We start from the raw sequence: 18,332 nt of genomic DNA, 5'->3' as shown, positions 1-18,332 counted from the left end.
AGTCCTGAGCAGTTGGTAACAGTTGCTCTTTGCCTCCTTTCAGTACTACACCATAAGTCATCCAGAAGATTTAACTTGATTCATAACATATCACAATCTTAAACTTTAAAACCCTTTTCTCAGGTCTTCTGCCACACTTTTTGAAGAGACTGCTGAGGAAGAGAGAAGTGTTGCACTTGATCAGCTGAACCAACAACTGGAACAACAGCAGGTAGGATTTTAGGTGTATTAAAAGTTCTACTGTTCTTTACATGACCTGTATGAAAATTGATATCTGATGCCTAGCTCTTGCAAAGAGAAAATTAATTGTAGGTGTTTAGTAGGGCTTAATTATTTCTGACAAGAATGTTGTGAATTACCAACTTTAAATAGCTCTGAGCCTCAGAGAGGCTATGGAGTAGAGCAGATGAAACAGTGCTCTGTAATTTTCTGTGCTGTTGGGTTATCCTGTGCTGGGTGAGGAACTTAGCAGTTCTTCTATGCCAGGGCAGAATTTGTGGTGTTCCTCTTTTTTATCATGGTGTTAGTAATTGCTCCTGTCCTTGTTCTCTTAAAGCCAAGATGCTAATTGGCCCCTCTTAGATTTATGCCTCTCTTTTCATGCACCTTGCTGTAACTGAAGATCTCAACAGTTTTGCTCAGCTTGTTTCAAGTTGATTAAGAGTTTGCAGAAGGAGTTTTCCTTTCTCTCATTGAAAGATTCTCACCATGGTTCATCAGAAGCTAAAGATCTCTTCCTAACCTGTATTTCTGTAGGAAGAACTTGCCTGTTTGCACCTACAGCTTAGAGAGCAACACAGGCATGAGCTGGATTCCTTGAGATCCTCCCTTGCACTTCAGTATAAAGAGGACCTGATGAAAATGAAGATGGATCTGTCAGACAAATATGCAGCAGAAATTGAGGCCTTGAAAAGAAAGCATGGTTTAGAACTTGAGCAGCTCCATGCCCAGCTTTCAGAACAGCAGTCTAAAGGTAGGATGCCCTGACAGACTGGGAAGGGAAACAATGAGCTTGTGTGGCTCATCTTTTTCTTTAAATGGGCTTCTCTGAGGAAATTTTCACCTTATTAGTTTACCCTAAACTCTGGGGAACATTTAACAGATGTTAATCCCTTTCATTGAGCACTTGTGGTCACTGGAGTTGCACATCTGAAGATGGGGTGACCTGAAGTTGTTTATTCTGTAGCAAAAGCTGCTAGAACTGTGGAGCAGTTCCTAAAAGGAGTTGATCAGGTTTCCATTTTTGATGCCTAGAAGGGCACTGTCATACAAACATTTGGTCTAATACATAACTTAGTTAATTTAACACACATGGCTATAATTGTATTTCACTGTACATTGGTTAAAAGGATTAGTGGAGCTTTTTTAATTTGCACTTTTATTTCTTATCTTCAATTATTTATTTTTAATACTTGAGAGGATATCAAAACTGCTTAAGTTAGAATGTTTAGAGATTTGTCCCCTCTGTCTTCTGGGGAAATGCCTTGTGTAAATATGGTGTGCAAAAGAGGAGATAAAACTTCCATAAATCTGCCAGTACATTGCCCAGAAAGGAGGTCTGCTCCTCTGGCTGCTGCAGATAAGGAGGGAGGTCCTGCCACAGGTTTTATGATTATTCTGTGTGTGTTAATATTGGTAAATTCCCAAGGTGGTGATAAAATGGAACAGAGTCTAAAATCATCCAGCTAAGGGGTTCTCCTGTCCTGTAGCTAGCATGGCTGCTGACAAATTGCACAGCTGACAATATTCAGCTTTATTTCTGTGCATCAATAGGGGCTGTTAAAATAAATTCCAGCATGTCATTTTATTGTGTGGCTTGGATTTTTCTTTTGGTTTTGTTTTCCCTTCCAGAGATCACCAAACTGTGTCTCCAGAGTGTTCAAGACGTGGCACGTCAGGTGGAGGTGGAGGTGGCCGAGCGAGTGTCTGTGCTGGAGGAAGAGCACAAAGCCAAGCTTGCTCTCTTCAGCTCTGAGAAACAGCACATTGCAGAGCTCTCAGAGGAAATAAGGCTTTTAAAGGAAGAGCTTATAAAACAGAAAGATTTTTCTGAGCAAAATGAAAAGCACCTGAAAGAAGAAATGGAGAAGGTAATTTGTACTGCAGAACTGTTTTGTGTAGAGTTGGGTAAGCTCCAGCCTGGTGGGAAGGCCAAGGGAGGGAGGAGCAGCACTTGAATTTAAAAGTTCCAAGTCCATTAAAGCTTTGAATGGACTTGGCTGGGTAGATACAATTGTTGGAGTACACTTCTGTTTTGGGGTGACTCTTGTACCTGAGAGCTGAGTCAGTCATACATGGCACCATCACTCTTGCATGTTAAATCAGCTCTTCCAGCTGAGGGTAGACTTGGAATAAATGTTAATTCATTGCTTCAATTGTTGCATATTTGAATGCTTGTGAGAATTAGATGGGTGAAGCTCTTATTTATCACATCCTCCTTTCCACCCTTTTTAAAGAGCCATGGGTGTGTGTGTCCTTTTGCAGGCTCACAAACTGATGGAGAAGACCAGAGACAGTCTGGTTTTGCCTCCTCTAATGGAGCAATCATTTGCTGCTTTGGCTTCTGGTTTTGTGCTACATCTTTTTTATGTGGCTTTTAAAAGGAGAAGTTTAAAAGGGATTTTTATTCATGCCTAATATAAACACCTGAACTCCTGAAAAGAAGGTGTGACCTCAAGAGAAATCAACATAGAGTACCATATTAATTCAAGAATTCTGCCTTAATTTTTTATTATCTTCATAATCCAAGTTAATTCTTAATAATGCATTGAATTTAATCCATGTCAGTTTATCAATGGTCATTTCAGCCTTACTTTCATTAGGAAGGGTTACTTCACTACAAGAATTTAATCTTTTCAAGACCTTAAATCCCTGAGAGTGTTCATGCACTTCAGTTTGGTTTTGGTGGTTTATTCTTTCTCGTTTTAAATAATTGTCTTCACAGGTAAAATATAAAATTGCTGAGGATCACAAAAAGGAATTAAGAGAAGAAGTCCAGAAAATAGAGACTATGTACAAAGAAAAAGAGAAGAAATGGCAATGTGAAAGTGAGGCCCAGAGAATCCTAGCAGAAGAGAAGTTATCACTCTTGCACACAGAACTGCAAACCAGAGCAGAATCTGAGAAGCAGAACTTACAAAAACAGTTTGAACTCCGTGAAGCTGAAATGATTCAACTTCAAGATCACCAAGCTGCCAGAATTCTGGAGCTGGAGAAGCTGGTGAAGGAGCAGCAAAACAACCTGCAGCAGCTGGAGGACAGCCTTGCAGGTGCCCAGGCTGTGCAGAAAGCTCAGCAGCAACATGAAGCTGACCTGGAGGCAGCCAAAGCCCTCATGGCAAAAGAAATGGAAAAGGCCACACTCTGCCTGCAGGAAGAATGTGCACTGAAACTCCTGGAAGCACAAAAGAAGTAAGTTTCCCTTAGAAGTTCACTCACTGTGAGAGTTGCTTTGTCTTATTTTAGACTTAGTGGTAGTGCAAGGCAGTCACTTGATGGCACTGTCTGACTTGACATGCAGAGCAATCTGCCTGTTGTGGTCTGCTCTAGGCTTTGCTTTGTGCAAAGCCATTTCATCTAGTCTAGCCAACAAAATCCAGTCGAGTTTTGCCTGCTAAGAGTGCAACACAGCTGGAAATCATGGTGGAAAAATTCTCCAAATGTCTTTAAACAATTGCAATGAATGTCAACAAGCTTTTCCTGGTGAATGAAGCTTGTGCTAGCCACTGAATGCTGAGGTTGATGGGGCCTCCTTTGGTATTCTGTAGTTCTGGTTAGATGCTGGAACTCCTGTTTTTCTTCCCCTTCCTACACCTGTTGTTTCAAGTGAATTAAAGGAAGTAAACAATCACTTGGTGGTATTTGCATGCTTTGCTTCAAATTTATCCCTTCTTCCCTCCCCAAAAATATGTTCACAGAACAAGACTGGAGAAATAATGACTGTAAGGAAGCAACTGAAAGCAGCAACTTAACTTTTAGAAAACTGGGTTTGTTTTAGTTATTGGTGTCTGCATGCAAAAATGCTGTAGTTACTGACTGCAGTCAAGGGCAGCACTTCAGATAGCAAATCTCCTGCACCAAGCTTTAGGCAGAACTCAGCTGGGTTTGGAGGAGCCCCCAGGTGTCCCACATGGACCTCCACAGTGGTTTCATGTCTGTCTTTACCAGATGTTTTTAGAGGTGTTGGTTATGACAGTTCATTTATTTGCAGGCAGCATTTTGAGATGTAGCAATGTGTCCACCATGAGATGCTGTCAGGGCAGTACTTCTCAAACACATTTCTGTGTATTTTTAAGTTCATAAGGGTGCCAGTTTCTGTAGTAATAACCAGCTACTCCCAAGTGACATTGCAGAAACCTTTAATGTTGTGGCAATGAAATTGTCATTGGGGCTTGCTTTGAATTTAGTTCTGTATTTGAAGCATCAAGTAAAACTTGTATAGGCTAAGTGAGGTCTATTTCTTTTCCTTGGGTTATTGTTTATTAGCTCAATTATTTTTTTTAAAAAGTGACTTTTTGACAATAGTCTCTTAATTTTCTTGGGAATAATACAGGTTTATGGAGGAGCACAAAGCAATGACTCAGAAATTCACAACTGAGCAAGAGATTCTTCTCCAAAAGCTGAAAGAGAAACACGTGGATGAGCTGGAACTCCAAAGTCAGCAGTTAGAGGAGAAGCATAAGCAGCAGATTTTGTCTCTGACAGCTGATTTGCAGGCAAAACACCAAGCTGAAATTGAGACACTTAAATCTACACTGGAAAGTAAACAGCAGATTCAGCTCCAAAGTTGTGTTGCTGAACTACAGACAAAGCACCAGGCCCAAATGGATGAGCTGGAGGTGAAACACTTATCAAATCTGGATTCCTTGGAGTCTTCCTACCTAGCTGAAATTCAGACCATAAGAGATGAGCACAGTAGGGCTCTGGAGAAGCTGCAGCTGCAGCACAGGGAGCAGCTCCAAGAGCAGGATAAAATCCATCAGGCACAGCTGCTTCGGGAGATGGAGGTGCTGAAATTGAAGCATGCTGAAGAACTTCAGCTTTCCCAAAATAATTTGAAAATTGAGCTAGCTACTGTTAATATGGAAAAGCTTAAAACCATGGCTCTTGAAGCAGAAGAAGCTCATAAGGTGAGTCAGAAAGAAAACCTGGCACAGGAGGTGAAATTCCAGGACACATTGTCTGGGGCCATAATATGAGCTGAACCAGGAAACCCCAGCTGAAAATGAAATCCATCTGTTGCTTCCTGCCCCAAATGCTCAGTCTAATGAGTTTTCTGTATCATTTGTGGAAAAGGCACCAGTGAGGTCCATCTTTTAATGTCTTTAAGATTGGAGGGTCTCCATTTTGTGGTTCAGACCTTCTCTCCCTGGTTAGAGCTATTGTGTAGTTCTTCAGAAAGTGATTAGACCAAAGTAAATGCAATTCTGGAGGTTAAGCCACGTCTGAAGGAATCTAAAAATCCTTCCAAGTAAGTAAGGATTTACAAAACTTTTGCTAGATAAGAAAAATAAACCCATTTAAATGTTTTAGAGAGTATGTATATGTATGTATGCTCATTCTTCAAGAAACAATCTTGTTCCTGTTGACTTCAAAAGCTTTGGTACAGCATGTGCTTGACAAATGGGTTACAAAGATAATTGTACTTCTTTTTTTCTCTCCCCTTTTTCTAATTACTGCTCACACAGGATGATCTGAACACAGCTCTTCGAAATCAAAGGCAGTTGCTGGAAGAAGAAAAACGGCTGGCTCTGGATCTGTTACGTGAGGAAGTGTTGCAGATGGAGGAGAAGCACAGGAAAGCCCTCCAAGAGCTCCAGGATCTTCATGAGGCAGACATGAGGAAACATAAGGAGCAGTACTCCAGGGAGCTGGAAGTAGAGCTGGGGAAACTAAAAGCACAGCATGAGCGAGAGCAAGAGGTCAGAATGCTGCTAGTACCTAAACCCAAAACAATCCATCTTTTTTCATAAAGTAAACCCAGTTTTATTTAGCTTAGAAATGAGGCTGTACATGTAGATGGTTTTTGAATTTTTTTTACATTGCTAACAATAAGAGGACACAGTGTGACTTGGGCAGAGGCAAGCAGGCACTGGTGTTATGTTACACTCATGTAGTAGGAAAAGTCACAAACAAAAGGAGCTTTATCCAGCTAGAGCCACAGAACACATTTAGTGAAAATATTACTAACTTTTGCTTTTTTACTTACTAAATTGAAAATTTGGTGATGTTCCAAATAACTCTTAAATCATTTCTAGAAGGATAGATGGCCTGGGGAGGAAATTTCCCTAGTTTCCTGGGAGGTTCTGTAGGTGATTCAGTCTTCAGGCACATTATCCTAGAAACAGGATTTGTGTTCTGATGACTACAGTGACTCTTGTAAGAGAAAACAGTAGGGAAAAAAAACCCCCCTAGATGGCCAAAAATCTCTCAAACCTTTCACTATTGTATCCCAGGATAATTGCATTAAATGGAGATGTGTAATGCTTGTTCTCATTTGAACAAGGGAAATCACATCTTAACCAAATATGCTCTCCCTGTGTTTCTCTCCCTCTCTTTCCTCTTTATTTTTTTGAATTTCTTTTAGGGAAGTGTCTGTTGGAAAGAGTAAGTCAGGGATACTTTGTTAGTCTGACCTGATGGTCTCATAAATACAGGAGATACTTGATACCTAAATGCTTGGTTGCTTATCTATTTTTATCAACCTGCTTTTTTTCTCTACTCAGCATGGTGATAGACAGCAGCCCTGCATGACCTTGAGGATTGTCAATGTACTCTTCAGAATTTGGTTTAGCTGGCTGGGTTTGATGTCATTTTTTCTTCAATTCTAACCCTGTGGCTAAAATATTTTATATTCCTTCCTTGTCTGCAGCTGTATGCTTCTGCATCAGCTTCTGAAGTAAACTCTGTGAGAACAGCTCTTCTGGCTCAATTTGAGGAGGTAAAATTGAAGCAGCAGCTCCAGTTCCAGGAGGAGATTGAGCTGTTGAAGTGTCAGTCAGAGTTGCTGCTGGAACAGCAGATTGCACAGCTGAAGGTAGGCTCTGGTGAAAATGCTCTTCTGAGTAAGCCCTGGGAGTGTGTTTCACTGAAAAAAAGAGCATTTGGTGTAAGATTTTTGTTCTTCAGCCTCTAAAATGGAGTCTGAGTGAGATCTCTCCCCTGCTTCACAATGTTAGAACTAGAAAAACAACATTGAAATCAAGCAGTGTTCTGTGAGCAGCTGTCTTTACCACAGGGTTGTCTTCAAGTCCTGAACTGGATGTGAGGTGTCCTTCAGCCAAAACCAATCAGTGGAGCATGCTCTGAGCAGCATTTCCTTGTGTGCATGTTCAGTTTGTCTTTTGAGACTTTTTCTTCTTAGTGTGTGCAGACACTGTGCCCTTCTATCATCCCACATCTACTGCACAGGCTGTGTCTATGTGGCAAAATATTCAGTATTATCTAAGCTTTTACCCAGTGTGTGCTGGCAGTGAGCTCTCTGTCTATGAGGTGCTCTGTTTGTTACTCTTGTTTTTAATCTCTGCTTTCATGAAAACACCTTCTATCATCCCACATCTACTGCACAGGCTGTGTCTATGTGGCAAAATATTCAGTATTATCTGAGCTTTTACCCAGTGTGTGCTGGCAGTGAGCTCTCTGTCTGAGGTGCTCTGTTTGTTACTCTTGTTTTTAATCTCTGCTTTCATGAAAACATCATAAGCATGTTCAACAAGTTCCCAGCCTCTGGGCCTCTGTGTAGTCCTGATCAGTGTTTGACCTCTCTCTGGCTGGTGCAGCTGTCTTGTGAAACAGAGGGCACAAGTGTGTCCTGCAAAGCTGCTGCAGGTATATTTGGCACTGCTGTCCTCAGCTGAACCTTCAGCCCCCAGGAGCTGGGCTGGACTGAGGTCATACAGAAACTCCAGAGATGATCTCTGCTTTTCTCTCTTAGGCTGCCTTAAGCAGCATTTGCAGCACCAGAAATTTCACTTTCTGTTGAGACTTTTCTAGGGCTAATTCTCCTGCTGGTGCAGCTGTCTGTGGATTCAGCTGGGTTTTTCCCTCATGTACTTGCTAACCAGTGTTTTGTCCCAGAAGAGGCTGGCTGGATCTCCTTGCAGTGCCAGACTGAGCTCTCTTGTGGGCTGATAGAGGTTTTTACAGCAGGCCTTTCCCTTCCCACTCCCCTGTGCTGCTGGTGCAGTTCTTCATGCCAGCCTGTTCCCTTGGTTCTTCCCTCTGCCTCCCCAGCAGATTTGAGGTATTCAGAATTGCTGTCTGTGCTCTGACTTAGTCTCTAAGTGCTTCTGAGAAGAACAAGCAAGCTGCTTCAGAGATTTTGTCCACAAATGCCATGTTCTAGGTCAAGGAAACTCATCCTACCCCTTTGTGTCAGCCCATTTTCACCTTCCTGCTAGAGCAGGGGCAAAGTCTGGCTCAGTCTTCTGCAAGGGATCCATGTCAGCTCAGGTGACTGCAGGTCTTCTGCTCTGAAATCTTATTTCTTGCCATGGGGAGAAACTGTTTTCTTGACTTGCCAATGTAAAAAATTGGTGTATTGTATTGTTGTTTATAGATAAAATTGTGCCTCATCAGTGCTGAGTGCAGAGGGACTGCCCTGGTTCTGCTGGCCACACTGTTTTTGATTTTGATCAGTTTCAGAATAATTTAGTTGGTTTGGAGGTGTTGGTGTGTAATTACTGTTTATTATTCTGAGGGGCAAAATGTGTCCTTCTAAAGCATACAGAAAAAATACAGGGGATGTTGGAGGGTTTTTTTGGAGGATGGTGGTGGTGTTTGGGCTTTTTCTTCTCTCAGTAAATCCAAGTGTATGTGATTTATGCAGGAAGAATTTGAAGCTGAAAAGAAGGCATCACTACATGACAAGGAGCAGATGTTGACTCAGGAGAGGGAGAAGGCACAGGCTGCTCACCAAAAGGAACAAGAAATGTTATCAGCTCAGCTGGAGGAAAGAGCAGCAATAATTAACCAGGTGTGGAGGAAATCATTTAATAGTTTAAGATTTTAAATGTGCTTTTGGGGTTGTGTTTTAGCACAGGGCTCTGCCTCAGTGTGCCTAGAGAGACTGCAGGTATAATTCTTGTGCTGAGTTAGGCTGGGAGAAACAGAGTAACACTAAGAATTTCCTGACTGGGAATGCATTACTCTTTCAAGCTCTTCTTGTAGGACTTGATGAGGATTGAGAATGTTGGCATGGGAGCAGAATGCTTTTCTGTCTTGGCAGTTTTCTCCCAAATGGATATTTTGACTTATTTCCTAGTTTACTGATGAGACAGAGTTTCTGACAATGGCAGTAATTTGTTTGGCAGCAAAATCTGGAGGTGGGGGTAGGCTGTACACCTACAAATATGTATTTTTATTTATATGTAATCATATGTTTTAATCTGGTATAGGTGTAATCTGAAAAAATAAATATAAGGAGAGAAGTAATTTTTCTAGAAACTCGTTTGCAGGTGGAGTTCATAAAGCAAATTTTGGGTGCAATTGTTGACTTTGTGTTGTCACTGTGCTTCCACAGCTGGAGAAGGAAGTGGCCTCTTTAAAGAATGAAATAGGGGAGACCAACTCTGAACTGGAGGCACTCCTGCAGTGGCGGGGCAGGGAAAACCAAGAGGGAGGAAATTTGGTGGCCTTGCTGAGGTCTGATATTGAGCAGTCCAAGGAGGAAAGGTTTGTTCAGCTTTGGTTCCATAATGCTTAGTGCTTTTCTATTTGCTTGTTTTCTCACTGCTCTTAAATCAATAACTAGGCAAAATTAAGCCAGCTCAAAATAGTAGTGTTGGAGGATGATATATTGCTTTTATTTCCAAATTATTTTGAGGTTTTATAATTTATTGACTTATTCTAACATTAAGAGCAAGTGGGGGTTTTTTTCTTGCTCTTTTTCTTTCATCATGATGAAGACTTTGGTGTTTTGGGATTTCTGCTGTCTCCAATCTTGGAGAAATCTAAAAAATGGAGAGAGGTTCTGTGACCAAGAGGCTTTCAGATGGAGTTGGATTGGTTTGATGTGTCATGGGGATTACAGAAGCTGTCATGTTGAATAAGCTTCAAGAATTCCCTCTCATCTTTCAGAAACTGGCCTGGTGTTAATCTTAAAAGTAAAATATTTTGATAAATAGAAATAGAGTTTTTGTTGCCAGGTCTGCCAGAACACCCTCTAGTTGTTTGATGTCCCTGCTGCTGCAGTAGCAGGCTCCTTGCTGGTGCTTCCATAGCTGTGGAAGGCTGAGATGCTGCTGACTGTAGTGTCATCTGCCTGTGGAGATGGCAAAGGTGTTTTGCTGTGATGCCTCAGGTTTTAGCTTTTCTCTTTTTCCGTTTCTGTGCTGCTTTGGTCTGTAGTTCTGAGCTTCATATTAAGGGATGGTGAGCTCTCTGCACAGAGCAGGGAGGCAAAACAATTCCTTCTCTAGCTGGGGACCAAGGACAAATGATCCAAATCTCAGTCCCAAGAGCACAAACAATGTGGGCTGAAGAGAGAAAAACAAGAAGGATGGGACTGCATAATTATAGCCACAACTGGGCAATTAACTCCAATATGCAAATGGACCAGAATTTATAAAAGTGAGAGACCCCGTGACCAGGTGACCATTTTGTGACCATTTTGGTCCATCTTGGGTGCAGCCCTGGCTGGGCTCTGGTGCTGCCCAAGGTGGATCCATTGAGGCCTTTAATAAATCCCTGCTTTATTCTTTAGCTCTGTCTGGCCTCTGCTCTAGGTCAGCCTTCCCAAGGCATCAGCTGTGCCAGCTCTTTAAAAATGACCTGGTTTTTGTGAGCCATCTGAGTGATCTTCACTGATAACTGCCCAACCATGGCAGATACCTGTTTTAGACTGTCAGGTTTACAGTAGGTTCAAAGTGTCTTTCAAATCAAGTGTGTGCAATTTTTCAGATGTTCAATATGATTTTGTTCTAGGGAAAAACTGCGTGAATCTTATCAGCACATTTTGAAACTGCTCATGGAACTGGTGAAGGCCACAGTAGTTATTGAGGACCTCATCTGCAGCAAGATTGGGCTTTGCCTTGATGACAGTCTGGCTTCTGGAGATGCTAAAGAAGCTCAGAGTATTATGGAAGAAAAGGGATTCATGCAGTATTTCAAAGCCAAAGAAAACCATCACCTAGAAAAAGGTGAGTACAAATCAGCAAACTTGGATGTAGTCAGTTCATATTCTTGAAAACTGCCTTTTCATATCCTTTTGTATGGATGAAGATCAGACACTCTTTTTGCAATGTTTGTGTCTTTCAGAGCTGGTCCACACTAAGATTGAGTCTACCAGTGTTATCTCAGTTTGATTCTTTTAACAGTGCAACTACTGCAGTGTTAGAAAAGCTTGGCTAGATCATGGGGCAGGAAAGATGGACTTGGTGACTGCAGAGTTCCAGGTCCTGATGTATAGCACAAGGTTGCCAAACCTGGTGAAAAACCCTCATGATTTTTCAGCATTGAGTTGTTGATGTGTCCAGGTTTTCATCTTGTGGTGCATGTCCAGGTCCATGCCTGATGTCAGTTATCTGTGTCACCAGCTTTGTGGCTAGCTGTCACTTTTCTGTGTTTTCCAACAGCTTCCTTGTTTTCAGTAGAGGAGCTGCTTGATGAAACTCTGACAGAACACAACCAGCTGTCTCCAGGGACTGATGAGGTGTCTGAGTTGAGCCAGTACTTATGTGAAAGTGTTTTGGCAAAGCCAGAATTGGCGTGTGAAAGTGAAGAAGCAATACTGAAAATTTGTCATCGTTTGCGCACTGCAGTGGAGAGACTCCTGGAGCTGGTTACAGAGTCAACTAAACAAGTAAAGCTTTTAATCTTTCAAAAGTGATCTAGAGGCAACCTAGTCTGGTGGAAGATGTCCCTGCTCGTGGCAGGGGTTTGGAACTAGCTGGTCTTTAAAGGTCCCTTTCAAACCAAACCATTCCATGGTTTTGTGTATAGAAATGTGCAATCAGTTTTAAGGCTGTGTATTAACCTTGTAACAGATCCTGTGGGAAGGCAATAGATTGGTCACCTTAAGTAGATTGAAACTGGGATTTTAAATTCATTTGGTAACTTCAGGAGACCAGGAGGTTTTTGGAGGGTGTTTTATCACACTTGACACTGATGCCTTTTCAACACTGATAAGCAGGTTCAGGAAAACTCAGTCCAATGTCAGAATGCTTGGGGAATATGTAGATAGCAGCAAGCAAATGTCCTTGTAGTTATGTGCTGCTTTAATTGTGACAAAAGGAGATGCACTTACTCAAGTTCTTCTATGAATGCACTATTTCCATGCTGATTTTTGCAATGTCTAAACTGCACATCTGGGGTAGATTCACAAGCACTGTACACATCTGGGGATTTAATTTAGTGTGACAAGAATTACTTTGTTGGGTAAGGAAGTCCCTAATTGAAGTGAAGATGGGAAGGGGAAAAACGTGTCTGAAATTCATCTACTCATTGGGTATTTTGTGAAACACAGAGATATGTGCCTGTGTGGAATATATTCACTATCTTCAAAAATCCCTCCTGGAATGAGGTGCATAAATTTGCTCTTAGGTACTGATGATGCTTCCACTGAGACACAGCTAACTTGTGGTTGAAGCACTTGCCTAAGCCATGGCAGATCTGGGTTCCAGGTGACCCTCATCAGCTGGGATCCAGCATACTTTGCTTACTGGTGGTGTTCCTTGGAAACCTGATGATAGATGGACTTCACTGTGTATTAGTCCTGACTGAATCTGTTGAAGAATTTAAGTGTAAGGATGCTTTGAGTTTCAAGTGGCTCAGGAAGTGTCAAGCTAAGCAGTTTTGCCAATAGGGAGGTATTTCTTTTTATGCACAGTGAAGAAACTTATGTTCCTCAGCCAGACCTGTGGCAGAAATACTGGTGTGCAAGCAGAGGGACTCGCCGAGTGTCCAGAGGTTTTGGGCAAAGTCAGCTTAGTACTAAAATGAACCTTCAAAACTTGGAACTTAATGCATAAATGGTATTTAAAAGTTGAGATTTTTGTTGCAATGTCTGTCGTGTCTGATGCTGGGGCAATTGTTGACTTGCAGCTGGAGAAGATGCATGAAAACCATGCCCAGTTTGAGGAGGAGTTCAGCCGCCGCAATCGGGAGACGGCGCAGGTGGTGAGTCAGCACCAGGAGCTGCTGGAGTGCCTCAGTGAGGAGAGCCAGGCCAAGAACCAGCTGGCACTGGAGCTTCACAAGGCAGAGGGTGAGAGATGGATTGCAGGGTCATTCACTCACAGCTTGTTCCTCCCAGCATTTGGAATGTGCTTTCTGTTTCCTGGGGTTCTTGGGCTCTAAATCTAATATTTGATCTTACTTTCTGGGGATTCTGTTTCTTGAAACAGCAGCCCTTAGCAGAGGATGTGTTGGAAGCTCATCTCAGGCCATCAAAGCTTAAGGATCCCCATTTGAATCCTACAGATCTGGAGACACTTTGTGATGTGTCAGCCTCATAAAATCTTCATAATCTTAGCATACATTAACTAGTACATTTAATTCCTTAAGTTATTCAAAAGCCTAGCTACAGTGTAAAGATAAATCTTCTTCCTTTTCATGTCACTTTCCATTGTTTGGCAAAAATTGTTTAGCCACGTTTTCAAGCTGCTTTTTCCCAGTAGATGAGTTTGTCTGTGGCTTTATTTGCATTCTGATTTGGCATCCAGGCATCATTGAAGGCTACGTTGCAGAAAAAGCTGCTTTAGAAGAGGCCTTGAACCTGAAAGAGGAATCTGAGCGTCGTCTGGTTGTGGAGCTGGAGAACATGAGGGAACGCTTCCAGGAGCTCACCCAGGAGCAGGCAATTCTGGGTGAGTAGAGGGTGCAACATTCTTAACTCAAAACAAAGTGTCTGCAGTCAGGACACATTGATCCATGACAGGAGGACACTGCAGAGGTTGGCTCGGTGACCTAGTGAGCAGCTCAGGCTGTACACAGGTGAGAGGGTCTTCCTGTAAAGGCAGAAAGCTCTACAGACATGGACCAAGGTCAGCAGGAGCTTTGGAGCACAATAAAGATGAAATGCCTGAAGGTTGGCCCTCCTCTGTGGTCCCTGCACTCCTCTGTGCTCCCTGCACTCCTCTGTGCTCCCTGCACTCCTCTGTGGTCCCTGCACTCCTCTGTGGTCCCTGCACTCCTCTGTGCTCCCTGCACTCATGTTTTTGGTGCTCTAGAAGATGAAATGGATCACAATGCCTTATTCACCTTGTCTATGTGTCTGTGTTTTGATTTCTAGGAGCACCTGTTGCTAGTGTAGCACAAAAAGAAGGTTCAGGTTTGTAATGACAAGTGTGGATTTGTTTTTCTTGCTGTGTTGCTGTAACACTGAGTGAATGAATTGATTACTTTTATTTTAACAATGAGGAATAGTACTTAATAATTAGGCCTGACAGGTTACTGGGTTTGTGAGTATCTTGGCCATAAAAAGCTATGACTTCTGTGGTGCAAAATTAGGAATATTCAATTCAATAATGACTATTTGAAGTGGCAAAGTGATACAAAGTCAGCTGTCAAAATGAGTAAGTTAAAGAAGGGAGGGGAAAAAGAAAAGTATTTGAGGTGACATAAAACTGAGCTAAAAAAAGTGCAGCAAGAACTGAAGGATGTCTAAGAGAGATGAGAGAAATGTAATTGAATGGATTGGTAGGTCAAAATGAAAAAATGAAAGCAGAATGGTAGGGAAGGCTAGTAAAGAAATGAAAGAAGAAAGCAGAAATAAGCAGGAAGGATCCTTAGAGTTATACACTGATTTTGGAAGTCAAGTGCTGTAGTCAAATTCGTAGATGCCAAATGGAAAGAGAAATTTTTTTTTTCCTCCTGAAGTTTGCATTCTTAACTCCTGAGTGGCTAACGTTTAGATCTGATAAATTCATAGTTGCCATGAATGTTTTGTGGCCTACTCAAAATAGAATTCTCTTCTTGTTTTTTAGATTAATTTTATTTATACACACATATATATTCATAGACCCTTGCATATTCACTGTCTCTTGTTTCTGGACCTCTTCTGTTCCCCAGGGAGTGTGAGCTGAGTGAGCCAAATCACTCAGGTGAATAAAAAGTGACATAGATAAATTCCTGTTAGAGTCAAAAAGCTGCACTGAGCTTTCTTACCCATTACTGTATCTTTATTCCTTCTGTCCATTCAGCTCTCCCTCAACCACTATTTTTAATTTCACCTATTTTTGGTGTCCACCTCACTGTCCTGCAATTTGCTGCTGCCCTCTGTGGAGCAGAGCTGGTTATGGTGTATTTTGGGATTGACATTCTCCCAGGAGCTGCAGCCCAGCTCTTGCCAGCAGCCCCTTAGAACTTGCAGGGTTCCTTTTGCTGCAAGGGCCAAGTCCTGAAATCCATCCCCTTTCCCTCAGCCCATCCAGCTGTAGTACTTCTCCTCAGGTTTGGAATTGGTTGTAGAATGTGGAAAACATGATTAAATACCAATCATGTTTGGAGCTGACTGGCATGGGCTCATTCCTTGAAAAGCTGACATCTCCTGCCATTGTTCATGTGGAGTACTAATGTGAGTAGAGTGGCCTTGCTAATTAAAACTCCCTTGGAATGAGCTCATTTGCTAATGATTGGGGAGTGGGAGGGAGTGTGCTGGGGCCCTTCCCAGGGGAACTGCATGATGTGCAGTAGCTTTAATAAAACAGGTTTGTCTCTACAAAGAAACAAATCTGGGAGCTGATCAGCAGTTGGTGTGTTGCTTGAAGTTCTGTTGATACACTTGGGGAACTGTGCTTAAAAAATTTTGAAAATTTGTCTGAAAAATTGAGTTTAGAGGTTGCCAAAATTTGATACCTGCTTTCTATGATATACTGCTGATTCCAGGTAAAATCTGCTTGCCTCATTATTTTTTCAATTAATTTGCATTTCTGTCTGAGGAGGTGACTGTGGCTGTGTAGGTCAGTGTTACCTAATCACTATTTTGTTCCTCTGGAAGCTAAAAAAGAAGCCATCAACAATATTTCTTAGGATATAGCAGGCAAAATTCTTGTGCTTGTTTTCCCAAATACCAGTTCTTTTTTTCTCAGGGTCAGCCTAAATCCATGACCTTCCTTTGGGTGTCCAAATTATCATCATAAATATCTCTAGTACCTGACCTTGCCCTCCTTCCTGCACCATGTGTTAGTAAATACACTCTAGTGCTGTTTTATTCACATTATTCCCATCTCCTGCTTGCCAAAAGATATTCTCTGTCATGCAGCTATGGCTGGGATTGGATGTCCTAATAGAATTCAGAAATTGTTGTGTTTTATGGGTTTTTTTTCTGTTGCACCACATGATACATATAATTTATGTATAATACAGCTCCAAGGGGATTGGGAGAGAAATTAGGGCAAAGTCTTCACGTCATGCATTGTGCAAGAGCCTAAGTTACATCCCCAACCAAATGAACTTGTGATGATTTAAAAATAAAATAAAAAGTAGGGAGTGTGGCACAGTGATTGCACTGTGGGTATGACACAGGCTAAAATTAGTGCTTGGAGTGAAATGTGGCTGGAGTGTAACTGTGACCCACAACAGGATTGCTGGGGAGCTCATGTAGTCCATGGTGTTGTCCCAAACTTTCCTTGTTTCTCTTTTTCTGGCTTATTTTGATTTCCAGAGCCAATGAATGCACAAACTCTTCTCATTGTTTTCCATTATCCTCACTGGGGTGGCATTTTCCCCAATGTGTAATGTAAATATTGTTGCATTATTCCAAGCCTGTCACACTTTTCTTTTTATACAGGGAAATTTTAATGATTTTTTGCTTAGTATCAAGGGTCTAGAAATGTCATTAAATATCTGTGGGTAAAATGTTGTAGGTAGGCTGTGGTAGCTTTTTGTAAGAGCAGCTTGTAATGGCATGGTGTCAGAAATCACCTTCATTTTGTTGGTCATACTTCAAAAAGGGAATTGTCTTCTGGAAATGGGGCTGGATGATTTCTTAAGGTCCTTGTTGCATCACAGACTTACCTGTAGCTTGTCACCAAAAACATTTGAGACAAGTAAGAGAACATTTGGAAAGTAAAATCATGAGCTCTTGCAGGACCTTGCTTTGATACAAAACAGACAGGTTTCTTTTCCTGCTCAGGTTACTAACTATATTCACAATTAAAGTCACTTTTCTCCAAGAGTGTTCACAGTAAAGTCTTTAGTTTTGGTCTCCTAAACAGTGTATTCAGTGCATCCAGCTGCTTGAAAATGCAGTTTGTAGCTGTAAATAAGCTCAAATTGTTCAAGTTATCAAGAGTTATGTCCACTTCCCTTTTTGGTATTTCTTTTGCAGTCTGCATAGGGAAAATATGTGCCATCTTTTTTCCCAGGTGTTTTCTTCCCTTTATAACCTCAGAGCTGGACTGATTTTCTCTAAGATGATTTTTCTCTGGGTTTTAATCCCCACTCAGGTTCAGAGAAATACAGTAACTTTGTTTTTTCATAGCAGCTGGTTCAGGGTCAGGCTGGGCACCAGTGGCCCCTGGAAAGATGGGATGGTCACTCAGCAGTTGAGGGCAGGACCAGTGTCCAGCATGGCACAAGGCAGGAGCCCTGGAGAAACCAGCCCAAGACTGGATGGTGGATGGGTAAAGGAGGATCTTGGCATGAGAGTTGAGAGGAACTGAGAATTCTGTGATGGATGGCTTGATTAAGGAGAGATTTGGGACAGAAGGGTGGCAAGGATTCAGGGTAGGGCAGTGTAGGATGTCTCTTACAGCCCACCTCAAGATTAAATATTTTCCTTTATTTTGAAGCTGTCCAAAATACCCAAATTTAAGCTCATCTGAAACATTTGACTTTTTGTACCCTGCCCTGACAGCTTTTATTTTTTTATGTTCTTACTCAGGTCTACTCAAGGAGGTAGAATTTCTGTCCAAGGAGAAGCTTGAGCTTCAGTGTCAGGCAGAAAAGGACCATTCCAACCTGCGCTCTCAGATGAAGGTGCTGGAGGTGGAACTGGAGGAGCAGCTGCAAAGCAACCAAGACCTGGCTAGAAAGTTACTGGAGATTACTGAACTGAAACAGCAAATTGAAGTTCTTGAAAAGCAGCTCAAAAGCCAGCGGCAGTTCATGGATGTAAGTCAGAGAGCACATTTCCATGGCTTTGGAGGTGGTAAATTCTCATCCTGGTTTGAGACATGCAAGGTGGTTCCCAAAACGGGCTCTAGTTTTAGTTTTGGTTGGAATTAAGACCTTGGTGTACTAGTCTCATGAAAGAAGGAAAAAAATCAGTTTTTGTAGTATGGCAGGGTAATTTTTCCTTTTTATGAAGTGATAATTGTAGTTTCTATGTATGTTATAGTCAAAAAGGTGCTTGCTCTTTTTTTCCTTTCCCTGTCATTACAGATATGCTT

General features: G+C 41.8%; 1 protein-coding gene across 10 annotated transcripts in view; it reads left to right on the top strand.

Moving 5' to 3' along the window:
• PCNT (pericentrin) overlaps positions 1-18,332 on the top strand; it is a 63,706-nt gene that overhangs the window by 19,601 nt on the left and 25,773 nt on the right. For all 10 annotated transcript variants that reach the window (XM_059868326.1, XM_059868327.1, XM_059868332.1 and 7 more), the window contains exons 16-29: positions 124-211; positions 757-973; positions 1,852-2,090; positions 2,945-3,411; positions 4,553-5,129; positions 5,688-5,921; positions 6,872-7,036; positions 8,828-8,974; positions 9,521-9,672; positions 10,924-11,138; positions 11,574-11,800; positions 13,042-13,204; positions 13,662-13,805; positions 17,825-18,054. In XM_059868326.1, the coding sequence (XP_059724309.1) occupies positions 124-211; positions 757-973; positions 1,852-2,090; positions 2,945-3,411; positions 4,553-5,129; positions 5,688-5,921; positions 6,872-7,036; positions 8,828-8,974; positions 9,521-9,672; positions 10,924-11,138; positions 11,574-11,800; positions 13,042-13,204; positions 13,662-13,805; positions 17,825-18,054 (3,265 nt within the window). The remainder of the gene's footprint in view (positions 1-123; positions 212-756; positions 974-1,851; positions 2,091-2,944; positions 3,412-4,552; positions 5,130-5,687; positions 5,922-6,871; positions 7,037-8,827; positions 8,975-9,520; positions 9,673-10,923; positions 11,139-11,573; positions 11,801-13,041; positions 13,205-13,661; positions 13,806-17,824; positions 18,055-18,332) is intronic.

This window comes from Haemorhous mexicanus, chromosome 26 (genome assembly GCF_027477595.1).
Source record: "Haemorhous mexicanus isolate bHaeMex1 chromosome 26, bHaeMex1.pri, whole genome shotgun sequence".
In the NCBI taxonomy this organism is placed as follows: Eukaryota; Metazoa; Chordata; class Aves; order Passeriformes; family Fringillidae; genus Haemorhous; species Haemorhous mexicanus.
Note: the sequence above shows the minus strand (reverse complement) of the source record. Positions and strands in the feature narration are given on the sequence as shown.